Source organism: Pan paniscus, chromosome 1 (assembly GCF_029289425.2).
Source record: "Pan paniscus chromosome 1, NHGRI_mPanPan1-v2.0_pri, whole genome shotgun sequence".
NCBI classification, from domain to species: Eukaryota; Metazoa; Chordata; class Mammalia; order Primates; family Hominidae; genus Pan; species Pan paniscus.
The window spans coordinates 82,329,067-82,351,089 of record NC_073249.2 but is presented as its reverse complement, the minus strand read 5'-3'; the positions used below and the strand labels follow the sequence as shown (position 1 = coordinate 82,351,089).

Genomic DNA, 22,023 nt, shown 5'->3' with positions numbered 1-22,023 from the left:
CTCATCTCATTCACGTCTGAGGTGGAGGTCATCCCTGGAATTACTCACAGGGGAGACTTTACGTCACTGACTTAGATGGGGAAAAAAATGTCTTTAAAGCAGTAATCTCTTTGAAGTGGGCTGTTTTGTGATCATACAAGGACTTTGATTATAGTTGAGTTTATGTTTCTTAACACCCTGGGAAGGGCAGTAGTCATACCTTTGTTTCCAGATGAAGACCCAAAATACCAGGTCACTAATTACCTTAGTGACGGGGCCAGGAAGAAAGCCTAGAATTCTTGACTTTTATTTTCCCCATTAAACTCTCTCAACTGCCTACTTCCTAATTCTCAAGCATAGATAAGAGATGTAATAGGAGTCTCAATTTTATACTGTTATTGTCACACATTATAAGAATTATCTTGTAAATATATCTTTTTCTCTAGAATGTTTCTTTCATTTTGGAAAAAAAGAGAAATAAGTCTTTCAAAGAAGGGTCAAAATGACTATAAAAGTTTTACATTTTGTGCTGATCATAACCTCGTTTGTATGAGTAAGCATCCAAGAAAGCAGTAACTGAGAAGCACAAACCATAGAAGAGTAAAGAAAAATAAATATTTCCACCTATTTCCCCAGCTGGATTTTCGTTTTGTAAGTTCCTTTTGGTGTGTTGTCAAAATGAGACCTGCGTCTGCATGGTAATAAAGTGACTCCTCTTTTGGACTTGCAGAGGTGCCTTACTCAGTCTGAATCCAGGGACCCTGAGCAGTGCTCTCAGCCCAGCTCTAATGAGCAACAGTACACTGGCAACTATTCAAGGTCAGTAGAAGCCTTTTTCTTACTTTGGTGGCATGCACGTGTGTGTGAGTGTGTGTGTGTGTGTGCTTGAGACAGAGATAGAGGAAGTCTGCTTTGCTAGAGGTAAAAGTGATGGGAAAGAGTCAAATGCTGACTAACTTGTTCTTGAGAACTAAGAAAATGTCCTCGTAAAAAAGCTTTGTAAGAAAAGTATAGGTGTTAGTATGTGAGTAAAAGCAGGAAATATACTTAGTTTGGTATATGGTAAAAAACCAGAACTTTCATGCTAATATTGATCTTATGTGAGTAGACTTGAAGCCAGATTTTTTTCCCCTGATAAGTTTATCCCAAGTATTAATCTAAAACCCGTCTCAAGGCAAACTTGACCAAGTAAGACTCTCCAGTTCCCAGCTGCACTCCTGAGAAAGCTGTGCATGGGAAAGTCCTGTAATGAACAAACATTGGAACACATCAGGTGGACCTCAGGAGTGCTTTTAATTCTCATTAAGTTCTGCTCTTTTTATATCGCCATTAGTGTAGAACATATATTCTCTTGGATTATAATGTCTCTTTTCCAAGCTCAGCTGGGTTCCTTTTGCCTTTTAGCATGTTACCCAGGGCAATATTCATTCCATATAATGAAGAGTTCCACTTGTTTAGTACCTAAGCTTTCTGTCTAAAAATGTTTACTGTTGTGTGATTCAGGGAGACAATTTGAGAGACATCACTAATTAATTAGAATTTTTTTCTTAAAATAGTTTTGCTAAGAGGCTGAGGCAGGAGGATCACTTGAGGCCATGAGTTCAAGACTGCAGTGTGCTATGATCATGCCTGTGAATAACCATTGCACCCCAGCATGGGTAACACAGTAAGACCCTGTTTCTAAAAAAAAAAAAAAAAAAAAAATTAAAGTGTTTTGTGCATAAATGAGAATTCTCAGGGCCAAAAATAACTATTAGCCAACCTAAATTAAGATTAATATTTCACAGGTAATGTCTCTAACAGTGTACTAGAGAATGTTAATTACAGACAAAAGCAAACCATGGCCTAGATTACCTTACATTATATTGACTTCCTGATTGACTAAATCATACCTGAATTGGTTAGCTCTAAAGCTTTTGTTATATAATAATTTTTTTTTGCAATAGAATTTGTGATAAATCACTTTTTCTTCTGCTTCATTGAATGTTTCTGTGCTGTGTTGATACTACAAAGGCAAAATGTCTTCCCTAGGGCATGATTGACCCTCTGAAAATATACTAAGTTTGGAATCTCAGAAAAACTTCAAGCTGCACTGTCTCACTGTTCTGTACTATTTGTATGAGCAAGGCCAAAGTCAGAGGCATTCCCTTCAGCTATATTTTATGTAAGAAATCAAATGTGTAATGCCGTTAGAAAATCCCTCAAATCTACATGTAGGAGTGAGGTTATATGGCTAGAGAGATTTAGGAATGTTGCCAGACAACAGGTTGAGATACTAAATGAGAGTCTCGATTATTTTAAATAAAATGTTGATGATGCCTTCTTTGGGGAAGCAACAGCATCATAGAAAATTTCTCACCCATTAAAGCACATCCTAGCCTTAGATCACCCACCTACATCATTATGTCTGATTTCCTGCTACAATAGATTCATCATTCTCCTTTGCACAAGTCATAGAAATCAAGTATTTAGCCTCAGGAAGTGAGAAATTAATTATACCTTTTACTTTATTTGGTGATACATAATTTATTTTAGAACTAAAGCCTTTTTGCAAGATGATTTTCATCTTGTATATCATAATATAAAGCAGTGGTCCCCAACCTTTTTGGCACCAGGGACTGGTTTTCTGGAAGACAGTTTTTCCATAGCCACATTGTGGTGGCGTGGTTTCTGGATGACACTGTTTCCACCTCAGATCGTGCTCTATGAGAATCTAATGCCGCCACTGATCTAACAGGAGGCAGGCCTCAGGCTGTAATGCCCACCACTCACCTCCTATTGTTAATGCTTTAATCACTTCAGCTAGTTTGTCCTTTGAACAGAGGTAGTTTAAAATCAGCAGTCTTCATTAAAGACAAAATTATTGGATTTATCAAATATGTCTAGGTAAATGAAATAAACTGGTGATTTCAAGACAGGAACATGACTCTAATTCATTAGACAGTTATTAGCTGTCTTCTACCCCTGCTTGTGCCCATTAAATTAGACATTTCAGTCTTTTAGGCTCTTCAAAATTAAAAATAAACTACAATTGGTATCAATATAGCACTGTGTTTGAGGAAAAAAATTCAGTGAAGGGCTATACTTTTTCCTGGTGGGTTGTAGGAAAATGATAGACTTTTGATGTGTTATTTGGCTTCTCCAGGATGATGTTAATGTTTTCATTCCTGCCTGTTTTGGGGGGTTTTTGTCTGTAGCTCTTGCTTCTGGTGGCTCTCTTCCAATAACATCACTTGATGCAACTGGGAACCTGGTATTTGCCAATGCGGGAGGAGCCCCCAACATCGTGACTGCCCCTCTGTTCCTGAACCCTCAGAACCTCTCTCTGCTCACCAGCAACCCTGTTAGCTTGGTCTCTGCCGCCGCAGCATCTGCAGGGAACTCTGCACCCGTAGCCAGCCTTCACGCCACCTCCACCTCTGCTGAGTCCATCCAGAACTCTCTCTTCACAGTGGCCTCTGCCAGCGGGGCTGCGTCCACCACCACCACCGCCTCCAAGGCACAGTGAGCTGGGCAGAGCTGGGCTGCCAGAAGCCTTTTTCACTCTGCAGTGTGATTGGACTGCCAGCCAGGTTAATAAACTGAAAAATGTGATTGGCTTCCTCTCGCCGTGTTGTGAGGGCAAAGGAGAGAAGGGAGAAAAAAAAAAAAAAAAAAACCACACACACCCATACACACATACCAGAAAAAGAAAGAAAGGATGAAGATGGAACATTTGCCTAATTTTGTAATAAAACACTGTCTTTTCAGGATTGCTTCATGGATTGGAGAACTTTCTAACCAAAAATTAAAAAAAAAAAAAAAAGAAACAAAAAAATCAAAAACAAACAAAAATAAGTGAAAGGACTACTTATCATTTCCAGCAGTCATGATGACAAGTTAAGGTGGGTTATCAATTCCAATATAGGAAGGGGATTTCTTGTTTGTCTAAATTTCTTTTTTTCTTAAAAAAAAAATCATTTTTATGGGTCTGTTGTACAGGCCATTAAGTCATAACAAGGTGTTTATAATCGTATCAATTGTGTTGGGGGTTCCTTTCTTAACTGGTACAATTTAGGCAGGCCTGTATTACTGTATTATTATTGTTGTTGTTGTTATTGTTTTATATATATAGTTTGGACATGTTTATTATCTCTTGCTCCTGGATCCTATTTCAGTGAGCTCCCACACTGTGGGGAGGGAGGGTTTTGGGGTAAGGGGAGACTTCTGTTCTTAACTGTGGGGAATGTTCTTGCTGGTTTCCTTATCCTTGATGACTCTTACAGAGGTGCTAGAAAATTATTTTCTTTTGCCACTTATGCAAGAGGCTTGGTGCAGAAGCTGAAGGCAGTGTGTGCAAACACTCCAATTCCACACACGCCCCTTCCCCTCCCCACATCAGGTGGTGCCTTTGGAGCACTTTTGTGTAGGAAGGAATTCCTGCTGAACTGTAGCTCTCACTCACCCCCAAATCATTGAATGACCCTGAGGCCCAGTTCCTGTGGTGCAACAGTGCTGCTTTCTGCTACTTTCAATGGGAACAGCTGTACATGTTGCAGGGCAGGATTTGGTTCCCAAGAGCAAAGACTACTGCAGACACCTGACTTGGTGGTTCTCCTGATTTCTTATCTCCTGAAAAATGCTCCTACTGTTGGTGTGTTTGTTTGTTTGTTCCATTTTGTGGAAGTTTTTCATCCAAACTTTAACTAACTTGGCAAAGAAAAAAAACTGACTTACTGAAATTGGGAAACTTTTCCCTTCTTTTATTTTCTAAAGGAATTCTACTAGACTATTTTCCATTGATCATATATACAAAAGAGGTGTGATGAGAAGGGTATAAGGTTACCACCTTTTCCTCTAGAGAGCCGCAGACTTCCTTTCCACTGGATGGTTTATAAATTCCTCTAACCCTGAGATTCTTCTTGGTTCTCTGACTAAAGGAGGCACTTATTAGCTGGGCTGGGATCTGTAGAACCTTTGAAGAAGGACTTTGAGCAGGAACTTTGCACACACCTTAAGTGTCTCCTTGGTTTGTTCATGATGCTCCTGCTAGGTAGGTCTAAATGGCAATACACATCTCTTTATTCAGTGTAGAAAGTAATTAGTTCTGTAATTATTTTCAGGGTGTTTGTAGACTATATAAATGAGCCCATTGAAAAGGAAGAGTTTGTGAAAGTGGATGAAGAGGAATAAGGGTAACTTGGAGATTAAATTCCCTTTTTTGTCAGTTACTGTTGTTATGCCATCTGTACCAAAAAATTTTCCAAAAGACTGGATCACTGCAGTGCAGCTCATCTAAGTTCCCCTTCTTATTGGAGTTAAAGGTTCCCATTTGGTGGCTGTGGGTGCTTGCTTAAATCTCTGGTGGTCCCAAGACTGCACTTTTTCTCCCTTTCGAGCTGGGGATGTAGAGAGAACTTACAGGTGATTTTTATTCTGATTGCTTTTGTTTGTGTCCACAAGGGAGCTTGGATTCTGTGTACTTGTCTCTCTTTCCCATTGTCCAGTAAGGCAGTAAATACAGACACAATGTGTACTTTTGTGTGTGATTCAAGTGGGAGACAGTCTGTTAAAAGGTCAGAAACATTTTAGTCCCCTTTAAAATATTTCTTTTAGTTTATTTCTATCGTGTTTTATTTCACAGATATTTAATTACCACCCCTAAATTTCCTCCTCTTACCCTTCACCTTCCCTAAAATCCTTCCAAAATCAGTGAACTGCAAGCAGGGAAACTAACAAATGTCCATTCACCCTTTTTGTGTGGTGTGTTTTTTTATGTTTTGTTTTGTTTTTTAACTAAGCTTGAACCAAAGTCAATTTTTAGCAAGCTGCTGTACTAATGGACTAGTTGATAACGTGCAGTTCAGACACATCGAGGAGATAGATGCTACTGACAATTTCTTTTTCATTTGTCTTTATTAATTTTATATGAAAGTTGCTGCTTGTTTTTAATCTTTTATGTTGGTAAATTGTGATATCCTCTGGGCAGACATTAACTTGATGTTTAACTAGTTTATTAGGTTGGTGTGTAAATAGAATGACAATGTCAATTACTAATTTCTCTCCTCTCCATTCACTTTTTCTCTGTTGTAGTTAAATTTAATCTTCTATCCTGACTTGACATCTCTACCTTTAGTCTGTGGAAATGATTTTAGGGCTATCAGTAATGCTGTAGCTGCCCGTAATAATGAGTCCCTCCCTTGGGAGTGGTGAAACTTAGAAGGAAGGATTCAGGGAGGGAAATGCTGGTACCCAGTATACTGGATTAGAAGTTATAGCATTAATTTCTCAAAATTGCTACCAAAGGAAGTGTGGAGTCCCAAGGGACTCAAGCTCAGTGAGGTAAGACAAAGGGCAAGGAAAGGCTGTTTGGGTGGTTTTTTTTTTCCCCACATATGGTTTAGAAAATGATCCCTTTCCCAAACAAAACTCACCAACAGACTTTAATATTAGAAAAGATACTAAGCTTTAAATGTCAATACAGTGGTCTTTTATTCCCTGCCCTGTCTGTATTTTCTACTCAATTTGGGATAAGGGGATTTTATGTGAAGCACTTGATGAGGGTAGACCAGCATAAAAAATCTGTTTAAAAGAAGAAATAATCTTTAGGAAAAGATAAATCTTTAGATAAAAATAAATTTTTTTCTCTTTTTTTACTTATTTAAGAATAAGTTGTGAAATGAAAGGTACATTTACACATGTACACACGAAACACTAATATAGCTTTTTGGTGGTTGTTTAGTTTAAAATCAACTCCCTATCCATCATCCCTAGATATTCTACTTATCATATTGCTTCATGAACACCTTAGTCATTTTTTACTTTACGTATATATTTTTTTATCATCTCAAGAAATGCATTTTGAATTGAATGAACTATCTTCTAAGCTAAGGTACTCAAATTTAACTTTTAGCCACCTTATATGGGAGAGCCTGGAAACTAAAGGGGACCAGGGACCGTTTGACCAAAAGAGGTGTTTGGTGGAGTTTCTGCATTTCAAAGAAGAAAGGCCAGATAGGTCATTACAATTCATTGTATTATTCTTTTTTTTCCCCTTAATGTTTATGCAAATTTTATTTTATATTTCTGAATTTGGTTAGCACATACTAAGCCAAAGACTATTCTAAATGCATTTATAGTGAGTACTATATATGCCCATGGTAATGGGTCCTCCCTAAGGAGTGGTGAATGTAATTGTGTGAATCCTGCTTATCACAAGTGGTGCAATTTGGTCATAAACTTTATTTATACCCTGTATACATCTGAATAACAGAGCAGAAAGACCTAAAAAAGGGCTTCTCACAGGAACAATATTACTATGTTGTTCTAAGAAAAAATAAGTTGAGTGCTGTATTAGTTTAAGTGTTTCTGAAGTTCTATAGGCAGCATTTTAGAATTAAGAATTGTGTATATCCATTAACTGATATAATTCACATATCCTTTTATTTGTTATCAGAAAGATCAATACTACCCCAATTTATTCAACTTGTTACCCAAGAAATGGAACCAAAGGAATCCAACTTTCATTTTGTGTAGAATCATACCTATTTATACTTAATGCTAGCACTGTAAGAAATAAATCTTTTTTGTTTAAAAAAGGGAAGATAAGATTAAAGATTCTTAGTGAGATCATCTTGCCAATTTGTTGTACATCTCTCATTCATTGTTGGGGAAAAAAAAAGCACAACTATACCTCTTTAATGTTATTTTCTTCCATTATCCCTCATTTATTTGGAAAGATAAGGGAAACCTTGTCTGTATTATCCAGAAGCACAGATATTTGCTTGACACAATATTTAAATTCAGCCCAATCTTTAACATTAAAAAATTTTCTTTTTAACTTGCTGGAAAAGTTGGATACATTGGCAAATATAGGGAATTCATGTCTTTTTTTTTTTTTTTCTGGTCTTGCTCTATTACCTAGGCTGGAGTGCAATGGCACGATCTCGGCTCACTGCAACCTCTGCCTCCCGGGTTCAAGCAATTCTCCTGCCTCAGCCTCCCAAGTAGCTGGGATTACAGGCGCCCACCACCGCACCCGGCTAATTTTTGTATTTTTAGTAGGGACGGGATTTCTCCGTGTTGGCCAGGCTTTTTGAACTCCTGACCTTAGGTGATCTGCCCGCCTTGGCCTCCCAAAGTGCTGGGATTACAGGTATGAGCCACTGTGCCCATCCTCATGTCAATTTTTAAAGTGATAAATTCTGATATTATACATTGCAATTAGTGTAGAATAAACGCTTGGCTTATAGAACTCTCTGTTCTTAAGTCTAAAGCTGTTCCCAAACCAGGTCATCCTCACGAAACATTCTTGACCAAGAAAAAAGATAAGGTCATTGAGATAGGAAGACAGAGGAAAAGCCTCTTGCTGTTGTTTCTTCCCAAGAAAGGGGAAGCCCTGCCAGGGAGAAGTCAGTAGTATTGCTGACTCACCGTATCACTGAGTGTAGGGTGTGGTAGCAAGGAGGAGGCAGGGAATTCACGCTGACAGGTGGCTCTGGCCTGGCTCTTGGGGGGCCTTCTGAAGACCAGTCTGCAGTTTGAGGAAGGGCCCCAACAATTCATTTGGAGAGCTTGGCCAAATACTTTCTCATTAAATCAGCACCTAAACTTGATGAACTTAAAGTTTGTTTATTAGAGTTGAAAACATTAAAAGATGACTGATACTAATGGGAGAAAAATACTAAAGACCCAAAATTTAAAATTTTCCAAAATGGACAAGAATTGATGGGTTAATTTGCTCATAACTGATATGAGTTTGCTTTTATGTGTGTGTGGAAAGCATTTAATGTGTGATGCTGTTCATAGTCCTGGCTATTTGATGTCATTTTCAGTTTTACAACATTTTGAGGATGACACTTTATAAAATGGTAAATCTTTCTCAGCGTTTACAAACTTGGCTTTTGAGAAGGGAAAAATCCTCTTTGCTATTTCTGTAAGAAGAATAACTGAGATCAGCTATTATATAGGTTTGCATGGATGGTGTACACAATACAAATGTAAACTTGGACAGGAATAGGATAAATAAATTGCTTTCATCATAAAGGCCAATCATCCATTTCTTAGTCCAAAGAGATTAAATATAAATAGGACACCCCTGAGATTTCCAGTAAGGTATTTGAAAGGATTCCACTGGGAGGGCAGGGAATATATTTTTTCTCAGAGCATCCAGTTTGTACCCAGTTTTCTATATGGTTTGTGAACTGTAGCTTTTAAAAAAAATTTTTGTAGTTTTCTTCTAACCTTATTCATTAAGTAGTTCCTTGTTTTGGCCCTTCTACTCTTGGCCTTAGCTAAAAGCAGTAAATGTGAGTGAATTTTATGTTGATTATGTCATCTGGATCTCCTTTCCTTCCCTTCTTTTTCTCATTGAATGGTGGTACCTTAATTTGGGTAACAGCTAGCTTCTGGCACCTTCATAAAATACCTCAGAATAGCTTAGCGTTGTTGCAAAACTGGTTTTAAACTAAAAACCAAATAAATAAATGAAAAAATTTTATAAATAGTGGAAATAATTCTAGCTGTAGCATTTAGTTGAACTAATGTTTATTATGATCGATAAACAAGATTGATGCTGTATGTATTTGGGATCCTGTTTATAGGTTACAATTTATAGGGTTAGGGAGGGTTGGGTGGGGGAAGAGGAGATGTTGATTATGTTAGAAGGAAAACATTGCTCGTGTGTGTGTTTGTTTTTTCTTATATCTGTCTTGCCAAAGGAAACTTGATTTTCCCTGTGATTGGCTTTGGCCTCTGTGGTCTGGTCTGCAGCAGTGTGTGGTGGCATGCAGGTAACATATGGGGTGTCCAGTAGGTTCAGGGACCCTGAGAGTGCATTTACATCCCTTCCTATGGTTGCCCATGCCCCCCAGACCCTGCCAACCTCTCCTAATGATTCATTACCTCTGTACATAGCAAAAGCATAGGCAAAGGATGAATGCGTGAATGCCTGGATGTGCAGTTGAGAAACAGAGGCAGACATAGACATGCACCAATTAATTTGGAGCCAAGAGGTGAGTGATTGATGTATCTTAAATCTAGGAAAGTTAAAGTGAAACAGGTTCTTTGTGTTGCCCTCTGTCAAGTTACTGAATGTTGTGCTAATAACACAACACTTTAAAACCTTACTTACTTTTCTCATACCAAGGCTAGTTCTTTCTAGACCAAAAACACAAACAGGATAAAAAGCAAACCAAGAAGTTGAAAGCTAACCTGCCCACCTCACCCCTGTGATACAAAGTGTGAACCTTAAGGATTGGTTGGTGGGATTGAGGAGAGAATTATTCTTGGTGGGAACATGAATGAGAAATGATGCTGGCTTAGGAAAAATCACAAGCCCTTTCTGCCCATACTCTGGGACAAACTTTCTTGGCTCCTTGAGTTCGGATATAGACTGTATCTCTAGAAAGGCTATTTTTTTAAATAAATGATCCCACAGAACTTAAGTGGGATTTGGTTTAGATACCAAAGACACTGCTAATGTCATTGCTTATCCTTAAGTTTTCAAAACAGGCAGAGGGAATAGGAGCAAAAAGCCAAAATTTGGAAAAGCTTTACTTTATCTCTTTCCTTCCCTTTTCCCCTTTTCCCAGTCCCCTGCTTTTTGAAGGAAGTCTTCTTGGTTATCCTGGCTTTGGAAAAGAGATTTATTTTGTTTTGCTCTGCTGGCTCTTTAAAGATGGATAGTTGCTCAGTGTAGCAGTGATGTTCTTGGAATTGCTGAGAAATTTGGGGAGGGCAAAAGATAGGGGTAGAATTTTTTCATTATTTCCCTTTATCTAATACTTTTAAATAGAACCAACACAGCCTATATGAGTTCAGACAATATTTAGATGTGGTATCTCCATCTGTCTCCTGTAAAAGATAAGAATTTTCAAGAACAGGATTACGTGGAAAACCAAAAGATCTTCCCTTACTCTCCTATAAATGTTTTGTTCCAAATGTTTTTATATATGGGCTCTAGGGAGTCAGGTGGTTCATTGTTTCGGTGTACTAATGATAGGACACAGAAAGGGAGAGAGGGTAAAGAAATGTATCGCTCTCTGAATATTGCATCAAAAATGATTAGGTTGCAGAACTTCATGAAAGCTTTACTAATAATCTTATTGTTCTGACATTATGTAAAGGTGGTATTAATATTGTATGACTTGTCAAAGTGCTAGATAGGTTTATAAGCAGGTAATAGGGATGTTGAAGGTTAGAGCACTTGAAACAAGTTCTTGGAAAACAAGGTGTGTGTAATGGAACACCACTTTGAGCACAGAAACAAAGGTCCCTTGGACCTAGTAGGGAAGATGTGATTTATGATTGTTTCTGTGTCCCTGTATCTACCCACCCTGCACAGGGCTCCACCACCCAGGGCCACCTTCTGGTTTAAACCCAGGACACTGTCAAAAAGTTAAGACCCCAAAACTAATTTACTGTAAAAAACATTGAGGACTGCTGCAAAGTTTTCCCTTGTTTTCTTTGTGTACTTGTTCATCATTGTATAAGTTAGCCACAGCTTCACAAGAGCAGCTTAAGGCTTCTTTCATAAATTGGCAGTGGCATTGAGTTCTCAGACATTATATCCCAAAGTCTGCAGGCAGACAGCTGGATACAGCGCTGTGTATAAATGAGACGTCCAAACACTTGAGTTTCTTAAGATTGGGATCTCTTTCAAATGAAAAAGGACAGAGCCAAGTAGAGAAAAGACTCTGTGCTCCCACCCAGCCTTAATGAGTCTCATGGTCTAAAAGTATAGGAAGAAATGAAATGCACTTTCAGAAGCTAAAATGACAGTGTCTGCTACAAAAAGCTGTAGTTGTAGGCAGTCGGGGATGCCATGTCCTTGGTTCCATTCCTGCGTGAGTCTGCAGAAGGCACACACTTTGTAAGAGTAGAGTGGACTAGTGCCAGCCTGAATAGGTTTAAAACTGCAAACAGTTGGAGAACATGGAACAGGTTGGTGCAGGGAGCCTAAGATTTTGCAATCATATTATAACATTGGCTTTTGACAACATAAATGTTGTATCTTCCCTAAGGTCAGGTCGGGGAAAGAAAGACTTCCAGCTTCTTACCTCTGCGTGCATGGGCACGTGTGCATTGCTCAGTGCACAGGAGGTCTCACTCCGCAGGAAACGCTCTCCTCCCGCATAAGTCTGTACTTCCATCCCCTCATCTGTGGTAGTAGTGAAGGCTAGGTGAGTAAGCGTGGGCTGTTCTACCCACCAGAAGTCCAGGAGCTGTTGTATACCTCATTTCTAACTCATGACCGAGTGACTTGCTTTAACTTTCTCGAAATCCTACAGAGTTGCCAAGTCTGCCCTCCCTCCTCAGTCATGTTAAACTCTGGCCTATAGCATCATGGGACCTGTAGCCTAGGGTGGGACCCCCTAAAGCCTCTGAATGTCGCTGCTTAAAAGCTACTGCAAACTGAGGGCAAATTGCAATCTTCTTTCCTTTTTGTTGCAAGGGGTCTTCACAGGTCTCTTAACATCTGCTTTCCCTGCCACCCTGCCTTTAGGGGCTGGCCAGCTATCCATACCCCTAACCCACCCTGTGTTTCTGACAGCTGGCCACACGTCAATTTCTGTACTTGCCTTTTCCTTGGTGGGGTAGAGGCCAACCCCTTCTCCTCTGAGGCCTCAGGGTTCTGTTTCTTTTCAGGACTTTGGGTAGAAGGGAAGACACCAAAGGCTCCTTTAAGCTGACTGCTGCATACACATTTCACTTTTTTTCCTTTGACATGACCAAAAATATCCAAATATTTAAGTTTATTATTATTATTATTATTATTATTTGACAATCTTATATCCAATGGGCTCTCTAGAAGCTGCATCCCCAGCCCTTTCACCTTTTCTTTGAATGTAGTTCCCAACCTTCAATTCCCACCCCTAATGCTGACAAAAAGCTTAGCCAGGTCATGATACTGCTGCTATAAGCCAGGGGAGGGTGGTTTCTTTGTTTTGTTTTGTTTTGTTTTTTAAATTTCCAGCCAAAACCAAAGATTTCTTAATGATTGTATAAACTCAAAACAAACAAAAGAACCAAAGAAAAGGGAAGTCTTCAGCATCAGTCCAGTCTGTGGTGTCCTGGCACTTAGAAGAGTGAGGCCAGGGAAGGTGGGGCGGGGGGACCCTCTGACTGGATCAGAAAGGGCAGGCAAGCTGCTTACCACCTTCCAGGGTCCAGCACAGGTGCATGCCCCTAGCTTTGGCCCTCACAAACTTGTGAGCATGCCCTGAAACAAATTGGCATTTCAGATTTTCCAAAACAAAAGTCAAAAAACCCCATCACCACCATCATCCACCCTACACCACCCAGGGTCACTATGGGGACTTAGCACAGGGCCTAGGGAGGGTGGGAGCTGCTGCTGGACTGGCCCGAGGACTCCACAGAGTGGGGGACGTTGAAGACACTGGCGCACGATTGGCTGCTCTGCTGGGTGCTTTAACCTCTGGGGCTGGGCGAATGCACGCCACGGTGCCCTTCTGAGCCTTTTTTCTCTTTTCCTGTACTGGAACTGCTTGGAAGTGGCTGTCCTGTTTGTGAGAAAACATGCAGAAAGATTATCAAGCTTTTCATTTCTCTTTATTGTAGTTTTCTTTCCTTTTTGCAGCACCACTGTGCAACTATGCATTGTACTTCACAACCTTTTGTGCTAGGTAGATGCCTGTGACTTTTTAACTTGGGGGGTGGGGGGATTGCAAATGAAGGAACTTTTTACATGGATCTTTTTAATCTCAGTTGGTTGGGGGAGGGGGGTACTTGGTTCTTGGGTCATACAAGCTCTATCCCAAAGCAAAATCCAAATGTTAATAATATTAGCCTGATGCAGATACCAAAGATAATTTCTTTCCTGCAGAACCTTAGACTCGTGTATTAAGTACGATTACCCAGCACTTGCATTAGTCTAACCTCAGTAATTCCAAAGCTTAGATGTATATTTTGGTATATTTCTGGGATATTAAAAAAAAATGTCGTTTAACTTCTTGTTTGTTTCAGTGTAATGCTCTTAAAGTCATAGCATGAAAATAATTGAACTGTCCTATTCTTAGTAGTTTGAAATAATAGTATTTTTGTATGTTTTGGGTGTGTCTATGTATGTATTAACAGTTTTCACTGCCTAGGTGTTCATAATAAAAAAGAAAATGAAAAAAGTTCTGAGTGTACATAATATTCAATAATAATCTCCCACCAGGTGTCAATTTAGATTGCATATTCCTCATTACTGTTCCCAACTGGGATTTTGTTTTCTTTTAAAGAGACAGTGATCGTGTTTTTCTAAAGATGTTTTCTTTCTCTCTTTCAATATCTTAACTCACTTTTTTTTTCTTCCTTTTTTGTCTTAATTATTAATTCAGGGGTGTTTGTCCACTGTTGTCAAAGGAGGGGCACAAGGGGAATTGGCCCCTGGCCTCCTAGAACTTTTTGTTTTATGTACTTTAAAATGTGAGTTTGAGTTCTTCTTTGTGGAAACTTAAGATGTGGTGTAAATGATTCTTTCCAAAATTGTCCAGCAGCTTGAATGAGGCAGTGACAATTCTGAGGTGGTTTATTGGGAGTCCTTCTACATTTCTCTTAGATAACTCTGCACTCTGGGTGGCTATTGTGTAGCCTTACTGCCCCAGAGTGCCTGTTAGCCAAATATTTCCCCTCTGATAGGAATATTTTCTAAGAATCAGCTGATAACTTGCGTGCTGGACCTTGTTATCTGTGCCCCTGGGAAACACACGTTTTCTTGGTTTTGAAAACCTGAAACACAGGCAACTTTACATTTTGGGGAATTAGCTGATGCCTCCTGAAGCCTGAGGAGGTGGCGGGGAATATGAGCGGTGCTGTCTCTCTCAAAAGTGCCCTTTAGATGATTCCCCCTCCTAGGGCTGCCTGCAGGGGCTGTAGGCTTGGGAAAGATTGTGTAGGTGACAGTGAATCAGAATGAAATGGTAGATTTTGTGTAGATGAATTTGTCTGCTGTAATTTTTTATATATATATTAAACTTACTGTAACTGTACAGTTCATTTCTGTTGTAAAACATCATTAAACCATCTTCCAAGTGTTTTCACATTGTTGGAGTTTCTTTGAAATTGCTGTGTTGGTATTCTGGATGCTTCACATACAGATTCTCAGACTCTTCGCATAATTCAGCTTCCAAATTATTTTTTCCAAGTGCTCTCAGGAACCCCAGAATCACCATAAGCACCCTGGTTCCTGCCCCACTCCACCCTTCCTCCTGCACTCCAGGAGGAGCTATGGCCACTGCATTTCTCCCTCCCAGACCCTCAGTGTGGTTTCATGGGACCCTGAGTAGCAGTAGTCTCCCTCAGGCCCAAGTACTTTGTGGGATCAAACACGCAGGCCCATGATTGATCCTGCAAGGGAGCTCTTCAAAGCTCCATCTCACTGTGTATTTGACTGCAGAACTGGGACCGAACTCAACTTTTTCCAAATTTATTGTTTAAACTGCACTGCCCCTCTAGCATTTCTTGCCAAGTCCTGAACATTCATTGGGTGGGGGGTCCTCCGAAGGAAGGTAACCCTGAACTTGGCATCTGGTCCTCCTCCTGTTCGAGGTTGCACAACTTAGCTTCTTCAGACTTATAAATACTACTTAGCATTTAGTGTCTTACTACAATTCATTCATTTCATGAAAAGGAAAGTTTGAATTTTAAAATGAATTCCCCACAGAGAGAAGGCTTCAGCTTACTGAAGAACCTGGGGAAGTTGTCTATCACGTGCTGGCCATCTGACAGGCGTTCTTGAATTAGATGATGTGGAGAGCCGTTGTCGCAAGATGTGCTCGCTCTCCTGGAAAGGGACCAAAATGGGAAGACAAATGATGGGTCCCTTTCTCCCTGCTCCTTCATCATAGAATTTATATTTTTCCATTCCATTCCTTAGATATATGGCTTATGTCTCAGTTTGTAGAGTTATTTTCTTAATGTCAAGTTTTTAACAGAAATCCTGTTTTTGAGATAGTGTCGTGCTCACAGACTTAGCAAGCAAAACTCGTTTGTCATATCCTAAGGAATGAGGATAAACAACTGATGAGATTCTATTACCCTGTAGTCCTTTGTGAAAAAGTTGTTAAATTCTAACCCATTTCCAGGTTTGTATACAAAGCTGAATTATCTATGGCAGGATGTGAATAATATATGCCCTTACTCTTTTGTTTTTGGAGGGACTTACATCTCTCCAAAGACCCAGGTTGAAGTTAACAGGAAATCCAGTGTTAGGACCCAGTCATGGGTTCACAAAAGTAGTTGTTGATCAACAACTGAAATGTCCAGCACCAAGCAACCAAAACACATCACAAGTTATTCATGGACAGTTTGAGGCCTGTGGCTAAACAGTTGGCCAAATGACAAGGCTTTAAATCACCCCGGAAGTTGTCCTCTTAGCCTAAGTAGGTCATCTGCCATTTTTTCTCTGCCAAGCCAGGCTTTGCAGTTTTGAGTATTTCTTATAGGAACATTTTAAACTAGAAACCTTGGATCTTATTCCAAGAATGACCTCAAATTATACTCTAAGAAGAAAAGCAATCAGAAATATTCATATCTTATCTGAGTTTAGTGACATTTGAATAAACGTTTGAAAAAATTGAAAGCTTCCATCTTTATATATATAATGTGTTTCCTCAATACAAGTAAAATTCCATGTTTCCTTGATTCTAAGCGTATCTTCACTTTTAACCCATGAAACAGATCTACATCTTACAATGGATATTTAGTGTTTTTGCCCTTGAAATAAGTTGATACATCAGTAACCAACAGTGTCTTAGGATGGAGGGAGTGCAGTTGTGCTGTGGAGAAGGCATTGCCAGACCTCAGGAAAGACAGGAACCCTGGCAGTTCCAGGGCTAGCCGCTCTCCCCTCGGATTCAGGGCTTTGCTCTCTCAGAAACTGGTTTCTCAGCCCTGCTTCTGTGAGCATATCTCAGTTCTCCCCCAGCTTGCTGTCTGTGTGGTTACCTTGCACGTAGCCTGATGTGGCCCACACCCCAGTTTAGCTCTAGCACCATATCTCACTGCCCACTGCCAGCTTTTCTTTTTGCCTCTTTAGACATGTTATAAAAAAAATTATATATATATATATATATATTGAGATAGGGTCTCCCTCTGTTACCCAGGCTGGATTTCGGCTCACTGCAGCCTTGACCTCCTGTGCTCAAGCGATCCTCTAGCTTCAGCATCCCGAGTAGCGAGGAACACAGGCACATGCCGCCATGCCCAGCTGTATTTTTTTGTAGAGACGGGGTCCTCCTGTATTGCCCAGGCTGGTCTCAAACTCCTGGGCTCAAAGGATTCTCCTGCCTCAGCCTCACAAAATGCTGGGATTACAGGCATGAGCCACCATGCCCAGACTGACATATTCTTGACAGAATTGGATCAACTCACTTTTCAAACCAGCCATCCAGGTCACACAGCCTGTATATATGTCAGCTGACCTTGAAACTTGGTCTAGCACAAGCCCTCGATGTGAGAGGCACTCTCTTTCACTAATAGATGAACCAGATTTCAGTTTTAAAAGCCCAGTGAGTAGCAGAATTCCCCTGAGGCTGAGTTACAAATCAAATGCCTTCTCCTTATGAGTTGCCTGTGAATTGTTAAATATGCCTAGTGATGATGTGCGTGGCTCCTGTTGGAATCCCAAATTTTCAGGGGCTTTTAACAGTCATGGTCTTAGATTTCCTTTTTGAAAATGTCAAGGTATAGATTTCAGTCTTTACACAATATTAGTTGGTGGGCTTGTTGAATTGGGGCCTTATATATAGCCACTGCAGTTAGAGGAAATACTGCTAGGGACAGGGCCACCTTTTGTGAGAGAAACGCCTAAAAGACTTGTCCTCCATCCCTCCCTCAAACCCTATGCACTGAGACATTTTGCACTGTGGCGTCAGCTGCTGTGCATAATTTCCGGACACCTTCTGCTCACACGCTGTCTATTCTGATGCCTGGGTGCCAGGCCAGCCTTTCGCGCTTGTTTTCTTGCACCTGACAAGCTGGTGCCGTGCTGCAGGGCTCCTTTCCCATAGCCCTCTCTGTTTCTGGCGTAAGACTGGGCCCATCCTGACACATTGTATTGCACCAAGCACCACTCTCTCTGTCTAAGGCACAGCCACCCAGCCGGGATGCCCGGCCCACTTGCCGTGTGTGACACCACCCATATGGCCGCATTCCGGGCCGCAGGATGCACCTGTGCTCATGTGCGCGTTCCCAGGAACTGTCCTGTTCTCTCCTGAGAATCAGCAGTTTTGCTCCCCTCCTCCCCCAAGGGCAACCTGCTGATTTACTGATGACTAAATTGCCATTACAAGCTTGACTGCTGAAATAAAGCTTAGAGTAAAGCTGCATTTTCACTGAAGCATTTATTATGCAAAATAGGAAGGCTTTAGCATGCCAGTATAAATTAAAACAGTAGAAAAAAAGCAGAGCAGAGAGCGTTTTCCATCCATGGCCTGTGCCCTGTAATGACGCAGCAGTATCCTAGTACATTGACGGGTTTTTCCTGTCCTGCCACTGTCCGCTGGGCAGTTATAGGTCCCATGTGTTGGGTCTTCCTGCGAGGCCTTCACAAAGATGATTTTGTCATTCGCTGAAAGCGTGAAGTGAATCAACGGCCTCCTCTTGCTCCGCAGCACTTTATTCACACTGTGTAACCACACTGTTTTTTATGCCACTTTGTGCACAGCTCATCAAGGTCAGTCTGTTCATCTTCTGGCCCCTGTAGCACATGGTACAGTTCAATGGTGCGGCACAGAGGCCTGAGGCAGGGAGGCTCCTGCTGCCCTCGCAGGCCCTGGCTGACCCTCCCCTGCCCGCCCACCTTCCCATGCCCCTGCAGCTCCCTGGTTGCACCTGGCCTAGGCTCCTTTCCATCTGCCCCTCTGCCCGGCCCTCTCACCAGGGAGGCACAACATGGCCCAGTACAGTTACCTTGAAAGGAGGTGAAGGTGACAACAGAAGCCAAATTTACAGCAGGAGTGAAGCCACTCAGACACAGAATGATACAGACATTAGGGCATGTGCTAGCATCTGCACTTTCTCTGGGGACTTTACAAAACAGACTCAACAACTCAGCTGTGAGAGGCAGTGTGCCCGCCTCCCAGGGAGAACGAGGAACCGCCAGGAGACAGGTCTACCTGCACCACCGGCAAACCAGAGGGCCCAAGGCCAGGGCCGTAAGCCCTGGGGGTACACTCCCTTAAAGAGTGCAGGGACAACAGTCTGTGTGTGAAGGTTTGGAGCTAAATATAACCAAAGCATCCTGTACATAAAGGGGAATACTTCAGTGGCTGAGAAGAGTGAACCGGGTTGTAAATGCTTCATCCTGTGTCTCATAATCTGGGCGTCTGCAGGTCTGGCCTTTGAGTGGTGAAATCCCCTGGCTGTTAGCGAGGGGGCAGGGCCTGCATGTGAAGGGCGTCGTAGGTGTCCTTGGTGGCTGTACTGAGACCCTGGCATGAAAGCAAATCAAAAAACAAACAGTGGGTCAGTAGCCTGTGTGGGCAGGAGCCAACCCAGAGGCCAACAGGTGTCTCTGCAGCACAGCCCTGTGACCACCCACCCAGCCTCCAGAGGCCCAGGAATAATCCCCCTGGCCCCACGAGCAGGAGCCTTGGCTGCAACAGCTTCGTTGGTAGATGGGTGCTGTGCCCTGCTGGGAATGGCCTTGCAGCAACTCCTTTCCAGCTAAATTCTCACCCCTCTTCTCAGCTCCTCAAATGCTGTGCCTTACAGTGCTTGGGCCCCGCCAACTTCCTGTTGGACCTAAGAGAAAGGAGTCTCCCACCTCCCATATTGGGCAGGAATCAGGGGGGAGGGCCCAGGCCTGCTCCAGAGAATCTGCTGTCCCTGACACCTGGGCCCAAAGGAAGCCTGGACTTGTCACAGGGAGAAGAGGGGCTCCTTGGCCTCAGCCCTCTGTGAGCCTCCTTCCCTTCCCAGGCCCGGTGATTCTAGTGTTTTCTTGGTCACGAACAGGCCCACAAGGCTGGCCCCAAACCTGCTGGAATGCCTGTCCCCCTGGTCCGGGGGCCAGGAAGGAGAAGGATCAACAGCAGCCACACACAGGTAAGTTTCTGGGGCCCTTTTGATATCACTCAACTCAGGCAAGCTGGGCATCCTGACACTAGAGTCAGAAGAACGAGCTATGAACAGCCCATGGGAGCCAGAAGGAGGGAAATGACAACCCGCTGGGGATCATGTTTTAGAGAAGTAGGTTGACCGTGCTTAGTTTGCATAATTGCCTGCACTGATTTGCAAAAACCAGGCACCTAACTACATAACATTTTCTTTTTGAAGCTGCCATTTTTCTTAGCTTTTTTTCCTTCAGTCTTCCCAGCCAACCTCTCATCTTACTAGGCCTAAGGAAATGATGCAGAGTGAGGGTTCTACAAGAACCCAAAGAGGCAGGATAATCACTTGTGTGGTCCTTTGCCTCCATCTGCATCGGCGGGGAGGCCGCATACCCTCTGGACAGCTGCTGCTCTGTCTGCCATGGCCAAGCAAGGCATGGTTGGAGCCAAGTAATTCGCTTGAATGGCCAAGTCCCAGCTGTGCTCCAGGGACTTATTGCCAGTGGCGTTGCCACTGGCCTAAATGGGTGCCTTGGGCTTGCCCTGCCCAGCTGTTGGCAAGAGCTGGTGCCACCAGCAGGCAAAATGTGGGGGCCTTGATCTTGCCCCTTGTCAGGTGGTGCCCCTTCTACTGAAGGGACGCCGGCAGCTCCTACCTGGTAAAGGCCATCGTGCCCCTTGCCCCTCCGGCGCTGGTTGTTTGGGAGTGAAATAAGAAAAGGATTAGAAAGTCAGGCAGTCAGTAGTGGCATTTCTGCTCAAGGGCCCCTCCCAAGGTACCCAGGAAGTCAGAGGTAACTGTCTCCCAGCAGCACCCCTGCCCCTGGGAGAGAAGGATCCTCAAGTCCCTGGTCAGACCTTCATCTCTGCAGAGTAAGGTGAGGCCTGGCCATGATGGGGCTTGGGTTTGCTCCACCCCACTCAGATCCTCACAGACATCAGATTCCTAAGGTCTAGGGCCCGCAGGACCTATATTGCCCACTGCTTAGATAAATGGGCTTCCCTTCAGCTCTTAAAGTTCTTGGCTAGTCATTTTTGCTCACTGACAACCAGCTGTTTTGAGCAGTTACGAGCTCTGGCATAGTCCGTTCAATCACGTGCCCGTTTACCAGCTAGAAGACCTTGGGTAAGTCACTCAACCTCCTTGTGCCTTGCAGGGCACATGTTTCTCATTGGGTTGTTGTGGGAATTAAATAAAACTACAGAGAACCCCTGCTTGGAAGGGGTCAATGCTTCACTCTCACCATTTTGAAATTCTTAATTGTTGATGAACAATTAATTGTTGATGAACAATTCTTAATTGTTGATGAATTGTTTTCATGTTGCCCTGGGACCTGTGGTCCTGAGCACTGAACACAGCAGCACATATTAAGCACTCGATGCTTCCTGTTATTAAAACGGACCTGCTTTTGCAAAGCTTAGGCTGTCATAGAATCTAGATGTGGTTTTCTGTACTGAAAGAGCATCAGCCCTTCCTTAGTTTCTTATGTTCTGCCCGGCTGGGTGACAGCCAGGTTCGCCTTCACCTCTGATGGCCACCACATGGGCGTTTGCAGCTGGGATGAGAAGTGGATGGGAAAGGAGGCCTGCAACAGGCGTGTCTGGAGGACCAAGAGGAACTCCCTCGGAAATTAAGAAACAGCAACACTCACCTCGCCTTTCATCCCAATCTCACTGTAGGCCTCCGCCATCTTATCTTTCTGCAGTTCCTGCAGAAGAGGGCGTGGAACACTGATTTTTACCAACTAATGCAGAAAGCAGCAGGTTCCCCTACAAGAGGAAGCTTCTTGATCCTCAAGTTGGCAGCAGTGGCAGAGAGGGAGGGCTCCCACAATCAAGGCTCCAAACCTTATGCACACAAACTTCTCTGCCCACAACCAGCTCCAGCCCACCCCCCTCGTCCTCAGCCCCTTGGAGTCTCCTCCGAGCTGCCAGCTCTTTGCACTGAGCTGAGGGGCTCAAGTTAGGCTCAAAAAGATAGGAGGTGGAGTTCTAGACAAAGACA

The 22,023-nt window shown here is 42.4% G+C and overlaps 2 protein-coding genes across 7 annotated transcripts in view; one reads left to right on the top strand and one right to left on the bottom strand.

Moving 5' to 3' along the window:
* Nucleotides 1-15,008, top strand: part of POU2F1 (POU class 2 homeobox 1) — a 208,936-nt gene extending 193,928 nt beyond the window's left edge. For all 3 annotated transcript variants that reach the window (XM_003824595.5, XM_003824597.5, XM_003824596.5), the window contains exons 15-16: nt 710-798; nt 3,177-15,008. In XM_003824595.5, coding sequence (XP_003824643.1) covers nt 710-798; nt 3,177-3,487 — 400 coding nt within the window. In that variant the 3' untranslated portion in view covers nt 3,488-15,008. The remainder of the gene's footprint in view (nt 1-709; nt 799-3,176) is intronic.
* A 3,281-nt stretch (nt 15,009-18,289) lies between these two features.
* The window catches only part of CD247 (CD247 molecule), an 87,973-nt gene continuing 84,239 nt past the window's right edge, over nt 18,290-22,023 (bottom strand). For all 4 annotated transcript variants that reach the window (XM_003824599.6, XM_008978262.5, XM_034939674.4 and 1 more), the window contains exons 6-8: nt 21,671-21,727; nt 20,675-20,710; nt 18,290-19,397 (exon numbers count right to left, since the gene is read on the bottom strand). In XM_003824599.6, coding sequence (XP_003824647.1) covers nt 19,332-19,397; nt 20,675-20,710; nt 21,671-21,727 — 159 coding nt within the window. In that variant the 3' untranslated portion in view covers nt 18,290-19,331. The remainder of the gene's footprint in view (nt 19,398-20,674; nt 20,711-21,670; nt 21,728-22,023) is intronic.